Consider the following 26,751-nt stretch of genomic DNA (forward strand, 5'->3'; position numbering starts at 1 on the left):
TCAAAACTAAATGCCTAACCTTAACCCTTACCCTCACCCTAACCATAACCTAATTATAACCCTAATCCTAAAACCAAGTCTTAACCCTCAAACAGCCCTTTAACCTTGTGGGGTCCAGCATTTTGGTCCCCACAAGGCTGTGCAGACCCCACAAGTATACTGTATTCCCCGAATATAGTAAAACAAACACACACACACACAGAGTCTCATATATCAGTAAGCTCAGGAGAAGAAAGCACCCACTCTTAACACCGATGGGCTTTTTGCCCCTCATAAATCTGTGTCACTGATAGTGTGATCACAGGGGAGAGATGAAATGGCCATAGGCTGTAACAGGATCTAGCTTGACAGGCTTTTGTGGGGACTTGTGAAGTCATGTGAGGTCATTCAATGGCATCCAGTCTTTGTTTTCTGAGAGTTATGTCAAGACCTCCTAAAAATGCTCCAGGCCATTATGTACAATATCATAATTATTTCTCTCCATTTGTGACACAAGCTCAGCCCCCATGACAAAGCATGAGCTCACGACATTTAGGTTCTAGTACTAACCTACACATGAGTTTACACATTTGAACATTTTAAACATGTTTGATTTTTACAAACAGAATCAGCACTGTCAACATCACATAGCAAGATAATTAATGATTTAAACCTACCAGTGAACAAACTGCAAAATAGTTTGGTCACTCTTCTGAAGTTCGTTTTATCCAGATCTTTAAGGGTCCTTGTTGCCCATGGATCTCGATCCACCATCTTTTGTAAACTTACTCCATTTTTTTTGTGCCCTTATAATACCAAATTGCACTATAAAATAGCAAATAACCCATTTTGTTTGGGCTATCTTTCTCTGTATTTGTTCAGCAACATAAAGAAACAAGATATCATTTGTGTTGTTACAGGATTTTGCTGGCTACATAGTGACACCACTAGAATCATAGTCTACCTGGCGTTCATTGTGTTGAAGTCATTGTTCAATACTACAAAAAACTGCGTATGTTGGTGTATGTAGTGTGTGCTGTCTAGTGTCACGTTTCAATCATCTGTTTTAGCCACCTTTTACAAATCTTGTATCAAAATCTCCCAATTAAATCCAGTTCTTCTAACCACCTACAAGAGTCAGCCAGTTGCATTCACAATATTAGCAGTGAGCCCCTCATTGTTTCCCATTCACAAATATTTCTGGCAGATTTTTGCTGTATGAATTATCATCCTGCTTGATTTGTACGCATTTCTTTGCTTGGTTCACCCTGCATTCACAGTTTGTAGTTTTGGTCTTAAATGTGTATCTAATCACTTCCAGAGAAGTTTTGTATGTTAGGTTGCATTTACAGTTGGGTTTTTATACAGTCCATCACAATCCATAACCCAGAACTTGTGTTAAAGTTACATATAATTCATTAACAGCAGCAATAATCTAAGATGTGTGACAGTAGACACTTCACATGGCTTAATCAATGTAAATGCAGCCAAACTCAAACTGTAATATGAAGATCAAACTCCAGTTGATCCAATCTTCCTTTTCCTTCTCCTCTCCGCAGGCTTGACGATGGGTTGCGTCAGGAGTAAAGAGGACAAGGGGCCGGCGCTGAAGTACCGACCCGACAACTCCAATGCCACGCAGATCAATGCCCACCTGGGCCACTACGGGCCTGACCCCACCCTGATGGGTCATTCACCAGCTATGAAGACACACAACAACAGCTACAACAGTCATGCCGCCGCCCTCACGCCCTTCGGTGGGGCGTCTTCAGTCATGACGCCCTTTGGCGGGGCCTCCACCTCCTTCACCTCCGTGGCTGTGAGCAGTCCCTTCCCTGGTGTCATCACAGGTCAGTTTGTGGAGAAGATTTAAGCTTTCAGAGGGAGACAGATGGGACCAGGAACAAGGGAAGAATGAAAAAGTGGATTTTAATAGAACCCAATACTTTTGAAACATTTCCATCTGCCATTACCAACTTTTCATTCTGTTGTCAAGATGTGTAAATCAGTGTACAACTTTAGAATAAACTCACTGAGCATTTGTCATGCACAGGACCTTATGAGCAGCAGATGTTATGCAAATTAGACATTTGAAATGAATCAGCCAAAACATCAAGGCCAAGGAGAAACCCCAAATAGGTCTGTAATATGGGAAACAATGCAGCTGGCATTGCGTCTCTGGAGCCAAAGAAAACAATTAGATGCACTGAATGCAATGGATTTAGTCATGCACACGTTTTTATTTTCAACTATAGTTTGATATATATATATATATATATATATATATATATATATATATATATATATATATATATATATATATATATCCCACGGAGTTTGACAATTGTGAGAGGAATATCCTATTTTCCCTTGTGGGTTCTTAAATAAATCAATTACGAGTGCTGGTCGTATTTTGAATCCAGGCTCTGAGGTGCAGGAAGTGGGATATTTCAAAATGATGATAATATAATGATAATAATAAAGGGGTAGTAGTTGTATTTTTGTTGTATTGTTTTTTGATACAGTCGTGAGTTGTATTAGCGTAGTTGTTTATCATTTTGTTTGTTCAACTCGATGAGACCTTGACTCAAGTATGAAATATTGTAAAAGGAAAACAGTAGGAAAATCAAAATGAGCATTTTGTCTTCTTTATTTGAAGGTCAAAACTTGATGGTGCTGTTTTCATTTGTTGTGCAACATTTTCAGAGTAAAATTAAAAAAAGCTTGATTAAAGAAATCTGACAGCGGCTCTGGGATTAACTAGCTATCGTATATATGCACTCCTCTAACGCTTAGTTTCTCTTGCTTGCAGGTGGTGTTACATTTTTCGTAGCGCTGTACGACTATGAAGCAAGGACGTCGGATGATCTGTCATTCAAAAAAGGGGATCGTTTCCAGATTATCAACAACACGTGAGTACATTTGCTTTTTACACTGGCAAACTCCTTGTGCGTGTGTGCATGCGTGTGTGTAATCCCTCATTGTATTCAGGTCTGATATTAAGGCAGAAATCTGTCTGGGTTAATGGGTTCCTCTAATGGGCCATCTGTTTAGTCCCCATCGCTTTTCTCCCGCCATAGATCATTCCTCTAGTTCAGGGTTTTGCATTTGGGTTGCAGTGTAAAACATACCACTCTTCCCTTATTTAGTAAAATACAAGCAATGCACATCATAAAATAGATTAATGTGTTGCCAACATTTACAGAATTTGACATCAACTGAAAATATGGCTGAAGGTCAAAGTCATTACATTTTTATGGAATCAGTTTTTCTCCATCATTGCTTATTAACTTTAATTCCCCTTTTTAAGAGAATACTGCTGTAAACAACAACAAACAATTTTTTTTTTTTTGGTACTCCTATCCACAAAATACAATAAGTATAGTATGCCATTTATTTCAAGAACAGAAATGAAGGCAATAACAATAAATTATAATGAAAAGGGAAATGTCTTTCCGACAGTGATACTCAACATACAGCCCAAGGGAGCTGCCAGGTGGCTTATTTAACAATAAAAATAAATTCACAATGGGAATTTCTTTTTGTACTTTGAATAAGGTGATAGACTGCATAAAAATAGAGCTTGTTTATTACAAAAAAGTGCCAAGTGAATTTTCCTATTGGCCTTATGTTCCTGAAAGTTTGAAACAGTGGAAATAGAGCCCATATCACAAGAAGTTTGCTTGAGCACCCTTTTTTTTACCACTGTGCCAGATATCTATAAGCATTTATCATCATTTTCTATTTCAATTCATTTACAATTACTTGACATCAGTGGGGGAAAGTAACATTTACTCAAGTACTGTAGTTAAGTACATTTTGAAGTGCTTGTACTTTATGTGACAATTTAAATTTTCCAGCTGTAGTTACTAGATAATTTAAGATGTTGCATTGAGAAGATGTTGTAACGGTGTTTTAACATTGTGGTATTGGTCCTTTTTACTTGAAGGATCTAAATATTTCGTCCTCCACTGCTTATAAACCACTACCCCGATGTGATGACTTAGATTCCTGACGTGGTTGAATGACGCATAATACGACCTTGTTACTTTTCTGTCTTTGTATAATTTTATACCTGCAGTATTCTTTTTAGAGTAGGTGTATTTTTTTTCTTTTTCAATCGTGTCTTTGTGTATTTCTGATTTCTAACTTGCTCTCTATTCAGGGAAGGCGACTGGTGGGAGGCTCGCTCCATCAACACCGGACAGAAAGGTTACATTCCCAGTAACTACGTGGCTCCAGCCGACTCCATACAGGCTGAAGAGTAAGAGCTCACCTATCGTTTTCTTGTTTCACTTTTATTTTCTCCTTTTACATTCCTTTCCCATTTCTCACCCTGTTCAGTTAGTTCTCTTCTGATTATGAAGACATCATGCGGCTGGGCGGTCACACATTGTGACTAACCCATCATACCAACAAGTCTAAACAATGGAGCCCTGTATTGTCGGTGGCCTCCTCATTGCTGTTCATCCGGTGTGACAGGAACGTTAGGGGACTGCGCTGCTTTTAGACAGTTGTGGCCTGGTTTCTCATTGGCTGACAGCCAGTTTACTAATAGTAGATGTTTTAAGCTCCTAAAAACAACGATATAAACCAGCTAGCTATCTATGCCTTTGGTCTAATAGAGTGAGTACAAGTGATCAACAGTGTTCAGAATTTTTGGTTCCTTCTCAGTTTGATCTGGGGAAAAGAAATGTCCCTGTCAGGTGAGACAATTCAACATGTAAGAACTTGTAACGACGTCTTGAAAATGACTACTACTCTAAATTCTTACTACTACTGAAAATAAAAGCAGAAAAGCTGAATTTTAAGATTGTTTACAGCCGCAAGCTAATGTTCCTTTTTATTCATAGTAGTAATAGCCCTTATATGTAATGGAATAAGCTGAAGACGTTTGACTTGGAGCAGAGTTAATAACAAGCTGTAATTATCATAGCATGGTCTAAATTATTTTGACTTAAATGAGACTTTAAGCTATTTAATTGCCTCTGTCTGACTTTGAAGGTAACCACATATGAATCACATATACAGATTCCTGATGTTAACTGACTAACATCAAATATGTTTTATTTTCCTGTTCATCTGATTTATATGATTCATATAAAGCCAGAGAATTTCCAAATAACCAACATCTAAATATATCACACCACCAGTGCCATATTCCTATTACATGAATAAGAAAATCCTATGTTTCCAGTATATCGCATTGAGAGCTCCTCCTGTGTCTGACTATCTGACTGTCTCTCTTCGTGCAGATGGTACTTTGGTAAAATGGGCCGCAAAGACGCCGAGCGTCTCTTATTGCTTCCAGGGAACCAGCGGGGCACTTTCTTAGCACGAGAGAGTGAGACGACCAAAGGTAAAAGCATTTATTTCTTGAAAGCAAGACTGTAATGATAATGACGCTGTTTTGATTCATGAGGAAAATGATGAAAGCTTTTTTCTTTTATTTGTGCTTGTGCGAGCCATGGATTTGGTTTTATTGCAGCCATATATTCATTTTAATGGAAGAAAACTGTTTTAAAATGTAGGTTAGAAGTTCAGTGTATTTTTATATTTATCTGTTGTTATGTAGAATAAAAGCCTGAGATGCATTGCAGATTTTTTTTTAAAGATTTTTTTGGGCTTTTCAACCTTTTAATTGATAAGACAGCTAGGTGAGAAAGGGGAGAGAGGGGGGGAAGACATGCAGGAATTTGTCACAGGTCGGACTCAAACCCTTGACCTCTGCGTCGAGGCATAAGCCTCTCAGTATGTGTGCGCTTCCTCTACCCACTGACCCAACCCGGCCACGGATGCATTGCAGATTTAAGTGAGTTCCGGTTGCTATGAACCACAATCTAACTTACTTTCTGTGGCTCTTAAAGGTGCCTACTCTCTGTCTATCCGGGACTGGGATGAGGTGAAGGGAGACAACGTTAAACACTACAAGATCCGAAAGCTGGATAACGGTGGTTATTACATCACCACTCGGGCCCAGTTTGAGGCACTACAGAAGCTGGTGAAACACTACACAGGTATGAAGCCCGTCCACCAAATTCTCATGTAGGAAGCTTTTAGACAAATTGTTGTTTACAACTGGACAGCTGCTCTCACTTGGAGCAAGTGTTTTTTCTTCTTTTTTTGACTCATGTTTGGAGTGTGTTTTCTGGACAAACATGCCAATGGTAATTATAGTCATTTTGGGATACAGAGGGGCTTTTGTTTTTTTTCTTGATGGTGATTCTGAAGCAGTGCTTTAACTGACACAGTCGCAGCTCAGCAGCAATCATGACAAAGTCCCCAAAAAAGCCAAACCATGTGAGACTTAAGCCAAAAGAGACATGAATATAAAACATGCTGTAATCTCCACAATATTGATAGGCAGGCAGCTGTTCCTAAAAAACCCTCACTGTCACAAGAATGAAATCTGGATGAGGTAAACACATGCAGGACAAACTGTTTGTTGAAAACTTTACAAGAATACAGTTAAACTCCCAAAAGCAAAATCCATAAACAAGAGGATGTGTATGTGAGTCTGTAGCGTTTGATTTTAGGTCTGTTGTTAACCCTGCCCGACTCACTTCCACATAATTCATGCAATTCACTAACTGCAGTGCTCTTTATAATTGACTCATTTGTATTCCTCTAAGTGTAGCAATTTAAACAACCAGACAGATGTCAACAATAACTAAGAAGTCACACAGAAAAAGTTTATAGCATCTTACCTGTTCAGTGGCTTGAATGTAACATGCTGGTTTCCCACTGTGTCGCCCTTTCTGTGTGCAGAATACCGATGCTACATGTTGTCAGCTGCATTAGGCTCTCACTGTGCCTGAAAAGGCTTCAACACCCAAACAGCCCCTTGATCTTTTTGCTTTCTTGCTGCAATTAAAATTAAATTAAGTTCACAAGGTTCATGTCACTATGGTGAAATTACAGATTTGATTATTTCTGGAACGGGGAATAACAAACGATTATTCTGTGAGGAATGACTGTGGAAATGAGGGGTCAAGAGTTCTGGCCGTTTGCTTCATTGTGGTTTGATTGTATGTTGTATGATGATTTTATTCATCGCGTTGCACTCCATTTACTGTAGCATGGCTCTGCTTAATGCTACGACTGTGTATGTACTTAACGCGACACGCAGGCTGATTGCTAACAAGCTCCAATTTAAAGCTCATTCTCTTTCTGTTCCTCCCGCCTCTCGGTGTTTCTTTACATGTCTGTTCCTGTCCAGAACATGCAGATGGTCTGTGCTACAGGCTGACAACTGTGTGCCCCACAGTGAAGCCTCAGACTCAGGGACTAGCTAAGGATGCTTGGGAAATCCCGCGAGAGTCCCTCCGACTGGAGATCAAACTTGGCCAGGGCTGCTTCGGAGAAGTCTGGATGGGTAAGCGAGCGATACGGCAGTATATGTTTCAAAAACACACACGCATGCATATTGTCTTGTGAAGTGGTCTATGAATGAACCGTGGCGCTACAGAACCCACTCCTAACAAATGTTTCTATCATTTAGTCTTTTTTGTGTTTTTTTTGGTGCCCGGTTACACCAGAAAGCAGTATTCATTTGCACAGCCTCTGGAAATAATTGGTGCTGAACGCTTTGTGGCATAGTGACTTGCGCCCTCAGTAGCTAACTGGAAAGTATTTCAATACAGGTAACTTATGGGATAGCACAGTATATGTACCATTCACTCCTGTCTTAAAGGTGCTCTAAGCGATGTTGGCTGATGTCACTTCTTGTTGATGTTCAAAGTATTTTCAAACAAAACGGAGGCTAGCTCGCCCCTCCCTCCTCCTCATCCCGTCCCCTCCCTCTCCCTTCCGCGCACTAACCCCCCAACCCCCACCCCCAAATCATTCTTGTCGGTTATTGGCTGGAACACTGTTTGTTTTGTGGTGCAGGTTAGCCAGTTTGTTTTTGTTGCCGTTGGTGGAGCCTGGGCTGTCTACAGAGACCGCGTTTTTTTACAGTGTGTTCAGGGGACAGGCAGCTCGTGGATAGTGAGGAGATGTTTGCTGTATGTGACAAAAAATGTAGCCTAAAAAACGCGTGACATCGCTTAGAGCACCTTTAACGGCTGACTGCACACTATGCTGCATCTTTGTTGTAGGTCCATTTATACTCTAGCCGAGCAGGATTGGACGATTATTTTCATCAGCGATTAAGCTGCAGAATTCTTTCTTGTTTAATTCACAATTTTTTTTGGTCTATCTAATGCCTTAAAGGTCTTTAGGATTTCTGTTTGAGTTCCTCTGTTAATTCCACAGAAAATGAAAATGAAAGAGTCTCTGCTGTGAAATTCAGTCCTTACAGAGTAAAATCTGCATGAAGAGGATGAATCATATTTGTGTGAAATCTGTCAGCAAAACTTAGTATATGGAAAGCCTTATGTCGTCCTGCCAGGATGCACTGGGATGAGTCCACGGCCTTCCTATGTCAGCATCACACACATGCACGAATACACTGTAGTATTTGTTTGACGCAAACACTGATCATGAATTAGTAAAGAATATAAACAACTTCATTGACATATACTCGCACGGCCATTAGGGCTTACATACAGAGACAAAGCATCCGCTGTACTTTATTTATAACTGATGTAATTTTAAGGTGAAACAACTCAGAAGCAGTAAATGCATAGGTATATATAAACTGAGTTATTTTATAGAATTATGCATTTTTGCTTAAAGTTGAGTGGGACTGACCTTGGTAAAGAGCTTGTCTTGCTGCCTCACTGGCCCAAATACTCATGTAAATGCTGATTGCAGTTGGTTTACACACACACACACACACACACACACACACACACACACACACACACACACACACAGAGCTCTGTAATCACAGGTCACCTCCTACGCTTCAGTTCCCTGGCCTGCATGTGAGACGGGGGCTTTTGAGTGAACACGACTCTCTTCTTTCATCACTCAGTCTTTCATTAAGCCTGGCCTGCAGCAAGCCTCGACCTGCAATCCTCCGCTGTGCGATCCCTCCCTCTCTCTCCCTGCACTGTTCATTCTTGATGGTTTTTCTGCGCAGCTACAACTTTTTACCAAAAATCCCATTCATGTATTTGTTCAACTTTTTTTTTTTTTTTTTTTTTTTAAATGTATTGCTGTTGGCTTGTGCTAGTTGACCTCGGTTCTCCTATGTTCTCGCCACCTCACATTATTATTATTATTATTATTATTATTATTATTATTATTAGATATGATCATTGCCCTACTTTGTCCTCCAGCTTCTGTGTGCGTGTAGTTTGTTCAGTGTGATTCATTTATGAAGGTCAGCCTTATGACGGAAGCAGTAGATCGCCTGCCTCAGCTCATTGAATGCAAGTAGTGCGTGAGTAAGTGGCTCTCAACCAGGAAGTGGCTGATTATTTTAGCTGTCGTGTTCTTTCTCTCCTGAGCTGCTCTTTATACAAGGGAACGCTGCCAGAGATCACTGGCACGGCGGCTGATTTTAGGATTTACTTTTTAATCACTTAAAAGGGGTCAAAAGTCTTTAATGTACCTTCAGTGTTTAGGTATTACAGTATGTGTCACTTAATAAATTGGAATAGATGAATTATTTCTTCAAAAATACCTTACAAGCTGCACAAATGCAACATTGGTTTATTTCAAACCCGAGTGATCATTTTGTTTTTATTATATGTTTTCATTCAGGCACATGGAATGGCACTACTAAGGTGGCTATTAAGACCCTGAAGCCAGGCACCATGTCCCCAGAGGCCTTCCTGCAGGAGGCTCAGATCATGAAGAAACTCCGACACGACAAACTGGTGCCTCTCTATGCCGTTGTGTCTGAGGAGCCCATCTACATTGTAACTGAATTTATGGGAAAAGGTAAGGACCGGTCAAACTCACAAACCAGAAATCAAGAATAAGCACAAGTCATATGTAGACACACTCGGGGGGATTGGTAAATATGCAGTAGCTTTTAATTGTAACCACTCAAAAATGACCAACTGTCCTCTTAAATCATCTGTGGTAAAATATGTACATAGGCCTGTCACGATAGTCAATAAATCAATTAATCGCACGATAAAAAAAATTAGCTCGATAATTTTTCCGGCCGCGATAATTTCCATTTGCATGCTTGTTTGTTTTCCTTGTCTCTCTCTCTCTACCAAAGACACTGGAGGACCACTCTCGTTCCTTAGTGTAACGAGGAGTGAACCCTCTCGTCAGTCGCATGGTCTTTGTGTGGGCGGGACTCCTGGCTGAGAGAGAGAGAGAGAGAGAGAGACAGAGAACGCTAGTTGGGTTGAGAGTTGGAGCAGGGTTTCCCACAGCACTTTGCAGTTAAGGCGCCGTCAAAAAAAAAAAAAAAAAGTATATGAGCGATATCCGCCGTGTTACTCGGCGTCCCGTTTTCTCCCTTTCATTCCAAAGCACACAGTTGACAACCTGCAGGTGGAGACAGGCTCGGACATACACGCCGCTGTGGACTTGTCAGTCTCGCAAGCAGTTTCAGGAAAGTCTTTGTTATCCCCACAAAGATAGTGAAACAAACGTGTGTGTGTGTGTGTGTGTGTGTGTGTGTGTGTGTGTGTGCACTCCCACGAAGCGCCGACCTGCAGAGGAGCAGAAGCGGCACCTTCGCCAAAATGAAGACTGAAAAACAGAACTATTTTGGTACAAACATTTACTCGCCATGTGGCAGATAGCCATATAGACAGATTTAATTTATTAATTATACATTATTTAAATGTAATATTTAGTGTTAAATAATTGTTAAATGTAGTACAGAGTCTGTAGTCTATCACACAAACACTCGAGGAATGCTGCAAACATTTGACAGCCAGTAGGCCATAAATTGCCTGGGAGAACATACGTGTCACAAACGGCAATTCCACAACTGTACAACAGCGTGAAAGACGACATACTAAAGGAGATCAAAGACATATTGTGGATATTTAAAATGTCTTCCAGTTCCAGTGTTAAATATTCTTTAGAAATAAAAGTGTATTGATCTTTGAAAAGGTGTACCTGCATTATTATGCCATTATCATTATATTAGATGAAAATGGTCTCGGAACGACAATATTATCGTTTATCGCAATAATTTCTGGGACAATTTATCGTCCAGCAAAATTTGTTATTGTGACAGGCCTATATGTACATAATAACAGGAAAAGTCTGTTGTTGGGCCATTAATGTAGCAAGAATCTGTAACCTATTGTAATGTAAATGAGTATGACTGACTGATTTTGGCTCTTATTTTGAGTAGAGTAAAACTTTATTGGTCCGTGTGACCAATAGAGACCAACATATAACTGAACTGAACTAATGAAAAAAAGCCTCTTAGGTTCTTTGCAGTCATGTTGCCTTCGAGTGGTTTTGTTTTTTTCTGCATTTTCTCCTACCGAACTCTTGTCTCAACGGATGCTGCATTTATTTTTGCGTTGTGTTTACATAACGTCCAGACAGATGTATTGATTCTGCATGACTCTTCTAAACTCTGACAGGTAGTTTACTGGACTTCCTGAAGGAGGGAGATGGTAGATATCTGAAGCTACCCCAGCTGGTGGACATGGCTGCACAGGTAGGATCAAAACACAGCATGTGAATAGTAACGCAAACATAGACACTCTCTTTACCTCTTACCTGCCCAGCTGATGTTTTAACTCTGTGCGGGGAAAGCATTTTCATACATCAGAAATAAAACCAAAAGAGATCAATGTGAGCAACTTTCCAGCCGTGTGTGTATTAGTCAAATATTCAGTTCAATATTCAAACGGTTTCAGTTTGTTCCTCATCTGGCTGTCATATTTATTTAATATCCTACCTGACATCTCTACCCTCCTCTCTCCTCCCTCTTCTCTTCCTCCTTATCCCACTGTTTGTGCCTCCCCTCGTTCTCCACCACTTAACTGCCACTGTAGCACTTAAACACTGCTCACCAGAGACCACTTAAGCTGGTTCAGTCACCTACAGTGATCTGCTCTTAATTCGCCTCTCCACGCTCACTCAGCAGAGTGGAAAAGTGTTTCAGAATTAGCCTGAGGCGGGTTGGAACCTCGAGATGCCTCTGAGTTGACAGCCAGCATGAGGAGATGCTTGATAGATGTGTCAATTTGTTATTGTAGCAGCTTCATTTAATATAATTATTTTTTTTTCTCATTATCTGGGTCAAATCTTGGATCAATGAACAGGGTTTCCGCGGGGTCTTAAAAAGTCTAAAATTTCAAAATCAAACTTTTTAGGCCTTAAAAAGTCTTAAATTTGATGAAGCATTGTGTTCTATGTCTTAAATAATTTTGAACAGGTCTTAATTTTCCTACGTCCATGTAACACTACCTCTAAGGCTCATTGAAATACTTTATTCTGTGGTGTTGTAGTTCTTCCTTTCGATAGTCCAAATATAATTTGCTGTATATGAACAGATTATTATTACTCTGTGTAGCTTTTATTCAATTTGAATACATTTATTTACTTTGCAAGTACATTTGTGACTGCATTTCGTTGTACTTTAAGGTCGCTATATTGGTCTTAAATTTAATTTATAAAGGTCTTAAAAAGTCTTAAATTTGACTTGTTGAAACCTGCAGAAACCCTGATGAAGTGTATATTTCTTAGAATAACCACTCACCGTAACTCCTCTCAATTAGTATTATTCAGAAGTGATATTTGATCCTAATCTTTTCATTTGCAAAATTCTCACTCCTTGACTGTTTGCTTTGGTTGCATACTGATGCCATTTTTCTCTTTGTTGCTCCCTCCTTCCTCTCTGTCTGTCTGTCCTATCCCGTCCCAGATCGCAGATGGCATGGCCTTCATTGAGAGGATGAACTACATCCACAGGGACCTGAGAGCTGCCAACATCCTGGTGGCTGATAACTTGGTGTGTAAGATCGCCGACTTTGGCCTGGCTCGGCTCATTGAGGACAACGAGTACACCGCCCGACAAGGTGTGTGTGTGTGTGTGTGTGTGTGTGTGTGTGTGTGTGTGTGTGTGAAGAACTAGACACACTTGTGTCTGCATTTGTGAGAACTTGCATTGGCTATAAGTAGACTAGAAATTCATTCTGAACCCTTAACGCCTACTCTAGACCTTCAGTTTATCTCTTACCATGACTACAACACTGGTTTTATAGCTAGAACTGTTTTTTTTTCAAGCAGAAATGCCAAATATTCTTTTGTTCCATTTTCTCACATATTAATCTTTATCTTATGTGATAAAAACTGAATATCTTTGACTTGTGAAGTGTTGGCTGGATAGAAAAAGACATTTAAATATTTCACGTCATGTAGAAATTGCTATTTTCTTACTATTTACTGACCTTCTGTAGACCAAAACTATTGATTGATTAATCAAAACGAGAATCAGCAGATTAATCAATAATGACAATGATTTAACATTTGATACATACTTGTACTGAAGTGTAAGTGCACATGCTGACACATTTATTTTATTATATATTCTGTCTATTTAGGCCACAGTGCTTTACTCATTTATTGATTAATCAATTAGTCAATCATCAGAAGATTCATCATCAATAATGGGTTAATTGTTTTGGTCTTTTCATTAAGCAACAATACCAAACTTTCTCTGTTTTCAGAGATCAAATGTGAGGATTTGCTGCTTTTTTACTATTTTAAAGACTAAACTATTAATTGAGAAAATAGCCAGAAGGTCAAAAATGAAAATAATGGTTTAGCCCAAGTCATATCGATCATTTCAAAGCCTATTCCTCCTGCTTGACTCTTTCTTTCCTTTTTCTAGGAGCTAAATTTCCCATCAAGTGGACGGCCCCTGAAGCGGCTCTGTACGGCCGCTTCACTATCAAATCAGACGTCTGGTCGTTTGGTATACTACTGACTGAACTGGTGACCAAGGGCAGAGTACCATATCCAGGTAATGATGAGAGCTACACAGATATGTGCTTGTCAGAAATGTGTTTTTATGTCTTCCTTCCTTGTGCCGTTTTCATTTTAACTTTGGAGGCTGTCGGTTTCTGGTTTTTCTGGTTCCTCATCATCTTGAATATGTTGCTCATGTTTTCAAGTTTTTGCCTTGGAATAATTCTGATATGCTACTCATCATCATCTATAGCTTTTAATAGTATTTTCTTACACATGTAGATCAGAATACATCACTATATATAGCTGATATGAGTCAACGGCAGATGTCTAATGACTTATCAGTGCATGGGAAAGTACCACTTATTCTTATATATGATCTCCCTATTCCTGTCGTCTGTCACCTCATTTCTGACACCTGCTGGTTGAGAGCAGTACTGCAGTGTGTCTGGGGTTGACAGTGTTCCACTGGCACTGATTACAGAGCGTGCCATATGGCAGACTTAACCACCATCTCTTGTAAAGGTCCATCTGGCTCCCGTGGCCCTCTTGGTTCCAGTGCAAACCGTTCGGTCTAATTATTCACTGCAGAGCTGCAAATCGTGGAGTCTGAACCCCCTCTTTTCCCTTCTTAAAATTTTAGTATGACTCACCAGACATTTGTGGCCCGCTGTGCTGCAATCTTTTTGGGGAGCTCTATTTCTATGCTCGTTTTAATAGTGTACAGTAGAAGCAGTATGAGGCAGGTATACCAAGACCACGTACCAAGCATGGGCTTTTTTCTTATTTAGTCCGTGTCAAGGTTATAATCGTTAACGAAAACGAACAAAAACTAGGTGGGGAAAAAACATTGTCGTTAACTGAAATAAAAATAAAAACAAAGCATTACAAAAAACCGACAACTAACTAAAACTGTAATGTCTGTTTGCAAAACTAACTAAAATAAAATAATCGAGTAAATGTCCTTAGTTTTCGTCTTTGTCAATGTCTTTCATAGAGCAAATAACGTTATATCTTTCAGAGTTGACATTTACAACCATATACCTGTTTTATATTTTATTATAGTTTCCGACTGGGAACCCAGAAATTCCGACATTCCATGTCAAATTGAACACAACATAGTCCATGCCCCTCGCTTGGCATCATGGTGGTAAAATATGTGAACAATGTTTTAGCGCGCACAAGGAGGCTAACCTAGCTTACCTTAACAAGGTAAAGGAGAACGCAAAGCCCCCTTGCCCGAAACAGAAGCTAACCCCGATAACGTTACAGGGCATGGATGTATGGATACTGGGCCAGGCAGCATGACGAAAAGACTAAAACTAAGCATTTTCAACAAATAAAAACTAAACTAAACTAGCAAACCCGCTTTAAAAACTAATTAAAACTAAACTGAATTTGAAAACAAAAAGTCAAAACGAAATAAAAATAAAAACTAATGACAAACGCAAAACTATAATAACCTTCGTGTGTGTGTGTGTATGTATGTTTATAGATACATACACTCACTCAGATGTATGACAAGCTTGTTATTGGAGCTAAGGGTTTGCGATCCAAGACATAAATCACGCAAACACCTCAGCATCCGACATACCACCGCCACCATATCCTGGTCTCAGCAGTCGCTCTGGGCCTTTCCTCTCCCCAAGTGTGCGAGATAATCTGATCCCCACTCTCCCACCGAGAGATGGAGGGGGGGGCGATGGAGTGGCGAGGCGGAGGATGCGGTTGTGACCATACCACTGACTCTGTGTCATAACCTCTTTTGAGCTGCAGTTCAGCTCCCCCGTGGAGCTGTTTTTAACGCTGTGTCACAGGGTTCAGGATCACGGTCTTCCTCTTTTGGGAAGGAATCCACAACTCTGGTGCTCTAGTAGGGCTGGATAAGGCCAGAAGATGAAGCAGCACTGTCTGGCTTTTGCAGAATCTTGTCTTATGTGATCTCTTAGAGTATTTTAGCCAGAGATCACTGGAACAACTTACATTTTATTTCTTCAAAATAATAACAATGTTTTTGCCTTGTATGGGTTTTAATCTTGATATTGACTACAAGTATTATGGGAAATAATGACCCATGTTCCACCTAGGTTGTTGTTTTTTCTTTAACACAGTGGTTTGCGTGGGCATTTTCTCTTCACGGTCAGCTGCATGATGCCAACATTTGCTAATGCTTCAGGCTGCAAGCTGGGCTGTTTCCTCATCCAAACTTGCACCATTATTCTTGACTGGAAAACTTTAGAAAAATCCACTTGTCATAGGTTCTCACGAGGACATAGTCACATTGACATGATTATCTAAGAAATTAACAAAAGAAATGAAACATTCCTATATTGATAGTTTTTCATTTAAGTTGCACTTTAGAGCATTTAAACTCCTTTCCCCCCTAAATCTCTCTCTCGTCTTATTTTTCATCCCGTCACACAGCCCCTTTCAATTGAAGGTACTTTAGATTTTTAAAGAAAATGACAAAATAAAAGCTACAAAACAAAATACATTCAAGAACAGACTTTACACCTGTTAGTTATGAAACCAAGCATGTCTGGGGGTTAAATTACTTGCATTACAGGAAACACCTCTTCGTGGAAGTGTCCGTGCGCGCGTGCGTGTGCGTGTCTAATCTTTATGGATAAAAATACACTATACAAATTCAGTGCATTTTTGTCCATTCACACCATCTTTCTTTGCATTTTTTTTCTTCCAGGTATGGTAAATCGAGAGGTACTTGAGCAGGTAGAACGTGGTTACCGCATGCCCTGCCCCCAGGGCTGCCCCGAGTCCCTGCATGAGATGATGAGGCACTGCTGGAAGAAGGAGCCAGACGAAAGGCCGACCTTTGAATACATCCAGTCCTTTTTGGAAGACTACTTCACAGCCACAGAGCCACAGTACCAGCCAGGAGACAACCTCTAGTCTGGTGGATTTGGGGGCAAACTGTGGCGTCGTACAGAGGTACATCAGAGGAGAGCAAAGCTTGGGGCAACCGAAAACTTCAACACAGGGAAAAGCCTTGATGAGGCTGCAGAGAAAGATGCAAACGGTAAATCTGTAAACGCAAGAAGAAAATATTTTCTGAAGTAGAGGGTTGTCCCTTGCGTACCCGGAGACTCAATGTTTGGGGAAGTGTCCAACTGTGCAAATTGGTGCTGGTACGTTATGCTCGGGGAACCCTGCTAATCAGAATAATCCACACGGACTGGCTACAACAGATCAAATCAATGGCTACTTGCAGATGCATTTTTTTTAAAACTTTTTTAAATGATACATTTCCCCTCTCTCCTCCAGCTGTCCCCCCTTTTTTATTTTATTCTACATCACAGTTCTTTGATACTGGCGTCAAGAGCTTTTGTGTGTACATGAGTTTGGTTTGAATATGTAGGTTGATAGGTTATGTTTTTGATGTGACCAACAACTGGGGTTGAATTGTCAAGTAAAGCTTTGATTGAGGTGTGAAGTGAAGAAAATGTTTGTACTTCATGGATGAAAGAATGTACTGGGAGATCAAAGCAGGTGTACATACAGTATGTGCAAAAAGATGTATTTTTAGCACGTGTGATCAGGGGGATGAATGAGAACATGAGACGACCGTGTTAGAGATCCTACGAATTATATTTAACATGGTCACTTGAATGGCAAATCACATCGATTTTATTATGCTGTCAATTTTTTTTTTTTATTTAAACGGGGACTTGAAATCATAAAGAGGTATTTTGATAATATACAAGTGCGAGAACATTTTTCCTGTTTAACATTTTATAAATGTTTTGAAATGAAGATTTCAGCTGTGAAATGTAAGTAAGTTTGAGTTCATTTCTGTCTAAAATTAGCATCTTGTCTTTTGTTTGGTGTAACTTTCTTATTGCTGTAAAAGACTCTTAACATATTTATCCTTATGTTGCACACATCTACAGTCTAACATCACAGTAGGTGAATTATCCCATGATAGATGGTCCAGAAATATGTTAGATCTATTAAATTCACGTCATCATGTAAATCATACATGCAGCTATATTACTTTCTGTTGTTCTCAGTAAAATCCCACCAAACCTAACCAGACATAACATGCCTTCAGTGTCCTTAGTTCGTGTCTGCTGGAGGGAAAGTTTAATCCAAAGCCAACAACACAAAACAAGTCTTTTAAATTTGTAAATTCAACTATGCAGTCAACCAGTGATGTTTTATGGAACAGAAAGTCTCTAATGGTATTTGCCTGTGTCACGCTCCCCTTTATGGGTTTCTTACTTTAATTCTCAGTTGTAGAGATGATGGATCACTTCTGGAGTGAAGGAAGTAGAACCAGACAAAACAAACACCTTGCACACTCTGTGGTCGGGGTCAGGGCTTTGGTGCTTTTATAGATGTTGAGAATATAAAAGTCCAATAATAAGTTCTTAGAGGTACTTCCACTGTCTGTCCAGCGATATGTGATGGGAAAGTCATCATCTTGTTGTCATTCAATAAGGAGTAAGCTTAAGGATTGGACAAAGATGTGAACTTTTTTGTTTGTTTGTATTTCTTTCTGTGCATCAATCACAAGAACCTAATATGTGTTTGGTCCTAAAGATGGGACTTGACGTAGTGGGGAGATGATAATGAAATTACTGAGAATGATAACTAATATGATTTTTGTACAGAAAAAAATAAAGTTTTACTCAAAAGGGTTCCTTTAGCTCTCATGTTTTTGACAAGCGACAATGATCCTCATTCAGATTCAGACCTGAGACGTCCAAGTTTCGTGGTTCCCATCTCGGACAACTCGGCCATTAAGAAGCTCAGTGAGACATTTACGCAGCGCTGTGGAGATAGGTCTGCCAGTGCGAGACAAGACGTACAAATCACTTGACTCCTTGTGAAACACATCTGAGTTTCACTTTTTTAAATGAAGTCACGCATTGTAATTTATTTGTTTTATTTTAAGTACAACCTTTGACAACAGGTACGATTACATTTTCTTCTTTTTACATTCAATACATCGTAATGATTGACATGGTTAAATTGTAGTGTATTTACATTTTAACAAGATTAGTCCTATGATACAGGAACACAATCTAGTTCTGTTCACAAAGAAAGTGCTGGTAGAAGTTTAGAAAAGGAGACACAGTAGCTCTACTCATCCTCATACCTGTAACAAAAGCGAGAATACATTCATGTCAGAATTGTTGTACAACAGTAAATGTAAGATTAAAACATTGCAACCAAAATTTAGAAAAACTACAGCACACATGTCCTTGAAGCTCAGTGTCTAATGACAGAATATTACTTTTTTCTTCTTTTTTAAAGAAAATTTTCAGTAGGACAAAAGTAATTGGAAAGAGGTGATGGGTGACGGCTGTCTCTGGTGAAATTCAACCCTGATAGCAGGAACACATGGTGGTACAATGGAGGTAATTAAAGTTCTCACCTGACCATCTCCTTGTACTTGTTCAGAGCCTCCTGGGCCACATACTGGATGAAGGCTGGGTCCTGCAGCTGCAGCGCCCCAGGAACAGAGAGGAGAATTGGGGGAGAGTTCAGGATGTGTACCTCCACCTTGGTCTCAGTCACAGATGCATTCAGTTCGTCCTGGCTCTTTGGCGCCACCTGCAGAGTGGAAAAAGTCCTAATCTTTTTTTTTCCACCAACCAATGTCAATTTCCATTATTGAATGTTGACTAAAACGACCCTCACCTATCTAAAACATATGTTCCTCTCCACTTGGCCTTTGTTTATTTTATATTTTAAGGATTTGTATTTGTAATGTGTAAAGGTTCCCAAGTTTGATTCATTCATCACGGACAGAGTTGAAAAATGTGGACATATCCTTTAAAAATGTATCAAATGTAAATATTTACTCCCTGAAGACTTTTTTCTCTCTCACTGTTATAAACATACACACTGTTAATCTGCATTTTCATTAATTTCCTTCACTCCGCCTCACCATGGTGATTCGGAAGATGTTTTCAGTAGAGCTGCTGTTGCTCACAGCCGGAGCCACCCAGCTGAACTCGGACGCCATGGTGCTAAGCCAGTTGACAGTTTCATCAGTGTGGTGCTGGACAATAGACAAGATCTCGTCAAACTGCTCTTTGGACACATCCAGCAGCTGGGAAACCTCATCCAGCTCGACATGCAGCTCCCGAACACTGGGGCACTCTTGAGACAGGAGGAGGAAGAGGAGCGGTCAGATGAGCTACTGTATGATGTCAGCTGAGGTAAACACAAACTGTGAGGGTGGTGGTGGTGCTTCACCTGTGAGCAAGGCTCCCTGGCAGGCCTCACACTGGTTCTGCAGCTGCCAGCACTCTGAGGTCTGTTTGCGAAGGTCTCGGCACAACTTCCTGTTTTGCAGGAAACGGGGGAAAATGTCCCTCGCTACACCAAAGAGAAAAGTGTTTTAACAATTACATTAGTGTTTTCGTTGATTGGCGTTGTGTTAAGATGTTTATTGTTACATCTAAGTATTAGTGAAAAGCAACAAATAGCATCTCTGTAACATACGTTTCAAATATGAAAAGTCACTGCATCTAAACTCTGGTTTTGGTGTAATATGTCTTAACTTGTAACTGTTTTTAAGATTGCAGTTGCTCTAACCCAGCAGTTCACCACTATGTGCCGCTGAAGCCAAATACTTTGCAGGTTTTCATTCCACCCAATCATGGCAGCTGCTGATATTATAAATTCACACATACGACCAGAGAAATCCAAACAAAGTCCTCCAAACCATACGACGATAAAGGTTTATTCCTACCATTGATGTAGAGATTCCTACCCTCTAATACGACCCACAGGAGCGTTTTCCGTCCTCATCTAAACCAGAGAACGCGGTATTAAACACGTAATATGGTCACAGTTTGGTAAGGTTTCGGCATCCAAAACTACTTAGTTAAGTTTAGAAAAACATTGTGGTTTGGGTTCAAATCAGACGTTACTTCACTTCCGGTTAAACGACCTATGGGAGCGTTTTTCAGGGGAGGACAGTCTCGAGAAAACAATAGTTGTAGTATTTTTCAGCAATTTTTGTTCTTACTGGCACCAACTGACTGCTGCCCCACACTACCTTTCTTCTTCTCTTCCTCTACTGCCTCATGGATGTCATCAAACACCTGGGTCACCACAGCTCCAAACTCCTCCACCACACTCTTGCCAAAGTCGAAGAAGGAGTCCAGCACATCCTCCAGTCCCACCCCCTGCAGGAAGCCTGAGTCCCGGCTGGGGTTATAGGGGTCAGCGGTGGTCTCCTCCGTCAGGATGTTGCTGTTGTTCAGAAAGGACTTCTGGAGGACTTTGTCCAGTCTGCTGCTCATCCTGGAGACCAGGGCGATGCTGCGGTTCACCAGCATGCCCACCCTGCTGGTCAGGCGGTTGAAAGAATCCTCAATGCGGTCAACCTCAGTGTCGGTTTGGTCAGGGCCCTGATTCACCAGGATGTCCCCTGAATCCATGCTAGGCTCACGGGGGCCAAAGCGCCTGGACACTCTGCGGAAGAAGTTCTCCACCTACAGTGTGAAAGGTAATGGAGTTTATTTAACTACTGTTTAAGAATGGGGCTGCTAACCAAGATGATTACTGGGGATCAACATAAGAAGAATACAATTCTGCAACACACAATTATTGAAACTTTTTAAAAATTTATTTTTTTACTTTTCTTGTTAAATAGTTCTTCCTCTTCAGACCTCCAAAAACTATTCAAATGAAATATACTGTGAGGCAAATGAAACAGTCTGTGTTTAGTGTTCACAACCAATAGACGTGACGAGGGGTCAAAATAAGACATTTTAAGGGAAAAAAAGTTTGGGAACTGGTCTAAAAGAAAATTATGATTGCAAAAGAAAATGTTAATAGAAATTAAAATGTACATAGGCGCAGCCATATTTAATTATTACTTGTGCTACTGTTATTCATTACAAATGCATACAGGTCATTTCAGTCATTAACACATGTTCCTTCATCTTATGTGTTGATGTAGTCTTTGCCTGAAATAGACCGCAAGACGATGGCACCAACTAAGCCAACCAATTTGATTCCAAAAAAGGTCATGTTTCAACCTGGGACCATAGACCTACACTTTTGTTATTCTTGGCAATGTTGTTCAAATGTTTGAAAGTTAGAGTAAGAAAGTCAGTGCTGTAGTTTTCATACCTTGGCATGGAAAGCGCCAAATCCCCTGCGGCAGGTGGAGGTGTAGAAGGATTTGCATGCATCCTTCAGACAGGGTCTGCACTCCTCCCACTCCGACTGCAGGGAGTCTTTACACTGCTCCTCTGCCTCCTCCAGCTTCTCGGTCACCTCCTTAGCCAGTTGGTCTGCCCCCTGATGGCAGACAGGAAGCATTTTCTATTTGCTTGCTTTTCTTTCTGTTCGCCTTTCTTTCATAGGAAAGGTTAACATTGGTTTTACCTTCTTCTTGTCACTGCTGTGTCGGAGCGACTTCATGAGGTGTCCGTGCTTCTGCTCGTTCCTCCACATCACCTCCCTCATCTGCTTCACCCCGTACAGAGCTCTCCGCACCTCCTCATCCACCAGTTTCTCGCCATTCAGCGACAGCTCTGAGATAAGGAGAAAAGAACCTGGGTGAGATGAACACTCAAATTGACACAGTATTCACAGACAAAACTGGAAAAACGATTGACTCTTCATTGTGATTTATATGGCACTGGACAAAATTTAAAACAGCTGTAAAAAATAAATAAATAAAAAATAAAAAGTCTACGAAATGAGTGTATTTACTGTATATTTCAGAAAAAAAACTCCAACACAGATTTTTTGCTGTTGGACTGCTGATCAAATTCTGGTGCAAGACATCACACGTTTGCTTAAAAGTAATTCAAGTAAAATAAAGATACATTTAGATTAATCTGTGCTGACCATCGTGCTGACTCACGTTTTAAGGTGTCTTCCGAGACGCCTCTGGGTTGATCCTCTGGGGCAGAATAAAGGACCCCCAGCGTCACCACCAGAACAACCAAACCGAGCAGAAGCTTCATTCTTGAGCTCAGTGTCTTAGAAGGTAAAAAAACTCAGTCTGAAAGGACACGACAGGTGAGGTTATGACGGGTACAGAACACATTTACCTTATGATCACACGTACACAGAATGTGTTTCAATATGGAAAGAAAAACAACAGGTGCTAGCTAATCTGATCCAGGAAGCTAATAGGATTTGAGCCTGAGCATGATTGAACATCAGCTATCTTACTGTACATGGTCATAAGTAGGTCTGCCACTTGGCGGTGCTACACATCTGTCTGGACTTAAAAAACTACAGTTGTATGTTCCTAATACTTAGATGTTAGATAATAACCGGAGCAGGGACTGTTGATTTTAGTTGGTTAGACTACAAAATGTGTTTCAACAAAACCTTTAATAGTCTATGTGCAGTACATAAAAAAATCATATCAGAGTTTGAATTTTAAAACAGCCTTCTGTGGTTTAAGGGGTTGAATATGAGAGAATGTTTAGGCAGCTAGAGTATGTAGTTACAGATTATGTTTCAGTGCTATTTCATACTACATCTTATTCTTTGAAATGCTTTGCTACACAATTTGAACTACACAAATACTGTAAAGGATTTCCCCCTCCTTTTTTTAAACTTTGGTTATTGGATTTTGCATGAATATACAATTGTGTAACCAGAGCATTTATAGAAAGTTTATATTATTTCCTTTATACAAAGACATTATAAAAAGTGACAGTTGACATATTGCTAAACACCAAAACAGCCTACAAAGACTGAGAAAACTAGGATTCCTTTATTTCCTTCTTCAGTGGACTCTGATATTTATTAGACTGACTGATAACAGCCTTGCTCTTGTTTTGTACTTTAAGCGTTACCATTAAGAGGTCAACAACAGTAGGGGGTGAGACGCATAACATACATCATAGGGCTCACTAAAACTTGGCAAGCTGTGTTTATGTCTGGACCATCTACTGTGTTAGGAGCTGAGGCTCCATCAAGTCACAAAAGCTGATATTATATTGTGTTTACATGTGAAATTGGTAACCAGTAAACAAGCTAAACTCACCTTCCCCAGTTCAGCCACACAAGGAATTACACGAGTTGGCATCCAGCAAGGATTTACAGTAAATGGGGATGTACTGGATGGGTTTAAGCTGCTGGTACAATCAGCTCTATTATCGCCTTCTCACAGCATATCTAGCTGTTGTTTCTAACGGGCACATATATTCAATACATAAATGTATATTATAAATAAATGTAAAGGGGCATAAATTGATGAGACTGATGTTGCAGTAGACATCATAATCTTAATCCAAAGTATCACTTTAAAGTAGCAAGGAAACATAAAGAGCAATTCAAATGATAAAACATGGATTTATCAAACTAATATTCACTATTATAACACCTTATCCTAAGAATATATCCTGATACTAATACAATATTCAATTCAACTCAAGTTAAATCTGATAAAAGGGCCTAAAGTGACCATCACAACATATAAACTTACCAGTAGATGACTGAAGGTGCTTCTCCACTGGCAGGTATAAACAAAGAGCTCTGTGTGGACAGTACGCGTGAAGTTTATATTGACCTGACCAGGTCTATTTCTGCTCTTACCACTTGAGCTTCATCCCATTACAGTCTTTGCTTGATGTCGATGCCTGTTAATCCATCATTAACATGCTGCGAGAGAGGTTTGTTTTGCATAAGAGATTGCTTACTCATGTCAGACATAGGCTACTGTTCACACTAGGAAACATTGTTAATTTGATATGTGGTAACATATCACACAAAACCAGTACAGAAGCCAATAACCTCTCTCTACACTTATAATCATTTGATTAAAATACAGAAAGGTTCAATTGTATACCAGAGGAGGGAAATAAATGAAATACAGGGAAAGTAAAATGATCTACTATTGATTAAACCTGGTAAAAAGAGCAGTTTACTTTGTACAAAAATGTATTGGAAATGTTCATAATACACACAAATAATGAAACATGTTATATTAATATGCCTATAAACTGTGGTGGGCAGGGCCCTTGGGTGCACTGACATCAGCTGTTAAATGATCCTTGATGCAACACGCACACTCATAGTGTTTCTCGTATTTGATAGATAATATAATTTGTCAGTGCGGAATTATGATGGTGAACCTTGTAGTAATTCTCTAATCCTGTAAATATGCAACCAACCCATATTAGTGATTGGTAACGTTAGTCTGTCATGTATAAATTACCACCAGCTATTTTTAGATCTATACCCAGATGTGAATTCAGATTATTTTTAGTATAAGGAAACATTCCTCTTAATAGGTAGCTGTTTATCATCTCCACTCCTGGAATGTGAGGGGTGAAAGGGTTCCTCCGTCCGCATCTCTTCACTGGTACCCCATCTACCTAAAAAATGTGCCCTCTTTGCATGCCGTGACCCAGAAAATAGGGTCCTTGCTGGATAATAATCAAAAACAGCCAGCGTTTCAGCTCAGTCTGCAGCCTTGCTGACACCTTCAACACCTGGTTCCTATAACACTGCAGGGAGAAACATTTTTCCCATGTTCTCCCGTAGTTGACCTAAACGTAAAACAGTTGACAATAAAAAAGGTCTGAGGCTGCATGCACGCAATCATAGGGCAATAAAGGTGAATCCCAAAAAAACTTTAGGAATTGATCCAGGAGAAATCTATTTTTTGTTAATCTGATGTTCGCTCATCTCTAAAAATGCAATTTTGAATTTTTAGAGTGATTTATAAACTTCAAGGTGAAGCAGCAGGTCCATATAACCGGCTCACGATGTGGTCTTGTGTAAAGTTTTGTGGTACTGATCAAAGCATGGAGCCCTAAACTAAAGAGATAAACAGGTGCAGGCGATAAACTGTTTTACAGAAAGCTGAGGTATAATGGATGAAACCGTTAACGACTGGGAACCAACAGGTCTGAGAGCTGGGTTGAGTTTTGTTTGAGGAAACAGGATTGGTGTGAATGATGTCTTATTGTAGCTCGTTCAACAGAAAAGCTCAAAGGGGGATGTGGATTAGATATTTCCTCAGTCTAAAGTAATATACAATCATGAGCATGCAACAAGTGTGTGAGGAATGGAAACTCCAATTGAAAAGAATAACTGCATGAGGCATGTTTTGCCTTTCAGCAATCGTCATGGTTAACAAACAGCAGATGTTAAATCCTACTTGGGATTTTGTATTATTGTCTTCTGTGGACACAAGTGATCACTGTTTCCAGTCCATTTGTATTAAAAGCTGCTATACTTAATGCTTGTATATAACAATACATTATGTGAATACGTGCAATGTGAATAGTGGCACTTGTATTGACAAACCTACAGATAATTACTACCCGAGGCTGCAGAATTTTACATTTTTCAGCTCATTGTTTTGGTTTTATGCCCCACGACTTTGCTGTTTTGGTTCAGTTCCACCACTCTTATCAGTGTTTTTAGCCAAAGCATGCTGTTTTCAGTGAAAAAGCTCACCGTAAAAACCCACTGTACACTACATGCCCAGCTCCAAACAGCAGACAAGACACAGTCAGCGTTTAGCCGGTTAACATAGTGGAGCGTTTGCAGCTAAAGAGACAGACATTTCCCCCCCAGGTTTGGTAGAGACAAAAACAAAAAAGAGCTAAAAGAGATTGAATATTGGACTGCTATTTATCAGCTGGCCAGAAACACAATTGTAAATGAATGATGTTGCTCCCTGTCTGCTGGATGTGTAAATAGGTATATAACACATTCCTCATGTTCACTTTACAGCTTGTTGCTGCCTCCACGTGGCAAAACATATTAATTAATGTAGACCTATGGTGCAGGCTCAAAGAGTTTCTCTATTTTTACGTATTGCAAAATTTTGTAGTGGGAGTTGCACATTCATGTATAAGTCATTACATTATTTTTAGATAATCACATATTTAAATACAATCTTAAATTAGATGAATTTCCATATAAAAGTAGCCCATTTTGTATAAAAATAATTACCAAGACAGAAACATTTCACTCACACTCTTTTCGAAACCACCCCAGTGACGGTTCTAG

General features: G+C 39.8%; 2 protein-coding genes and 1 long non-coding RNA gene across 3 annotated transcripts; 1 reads left to right on the forward strand and 2 right to left on the reverse strand.

Moving 5' to 3' along the window:
• Positions 1-1,536: 1,536 nt before the first annotated feature.
• On the reverse strand, positions 1,537-9,304 carry LOC144526584 (uncharacterized). Its single transcript, XR_013502764.1, has 3 exons — positions 8,674-9,304; positions 6,687-6,843; positions 1,537-1,853 (listed from the first exon to the last, which is right to left on the reverse strand). It is a non-coding gene; the product is annotated as an uncharacterized LOC144526584 (long non-coding RNA).
• Positions 1,547-18,431, forward strand: yes1 (YES proto-oncogene 1, Src family tyrosine kinase). Its single transcript, XM_078264138.1, has 11 exons — positions 1,547-1,829; positions 2,792-2,891; positions 4,145-4,243; positions 5,235-5,338; positions 5,847-5,996; positions 7,199-7,354; positions 9,634-9,813; positions 11,439-11,515; positions 12,728-12,881; positions 13,697-13,828; positions 16,475-18,431. Exons 1-11 carry the CDS (start codon positions 1,547-1,549, stop codon positions 16,681-16,683), a joined length of 1,644 nt encoding a protein of 547 aa, XP_078120264.1. The 3' UTR covers positions 16,684-18,431.
• A 445-nt stretch (positions 18,432-18,876) lies between these two features.
• On the reverse strand, positions 18,877-22,733 carry clul1 (clusterin-like 1 (retinal)). The gene is made up of 8 exons (XM_078264330.1): positions 22,631-22,733; positions 22,147-22,295; positions 21,889-22,059; positions 20,807-21,245; positions 19,999-20,121; positions 19,688-19,902; positions 19,172-19,350; positions 18,877-18,892 (listed from the first exon to the last, which is right to left on the reverse strand). Exons 1-8 carry the CDS (start codon positions 22,731-22,733, stop codon positions 18,877-18,879), a joined length of 1,395 nt encoding a protein of 464 aa, XP_078120456.1.
• Between the last annotated feature and the right edge of the window lie 4,018 nt (positions 22,734-26,751).

The sequence above is a fragment of the Sander vitreus genome, chromosome 12 (genome assembly GCF_031162955.1).
Source record: "Sander vitreus isolate 19-12246 chromosome 12, sanVit1, whole genome shotgun sequence".
NCBI lineage: Eukaryota > Metazoa > Chordata > Actinopteri > Perciformes > Percidae > Sander > Sander vitreus.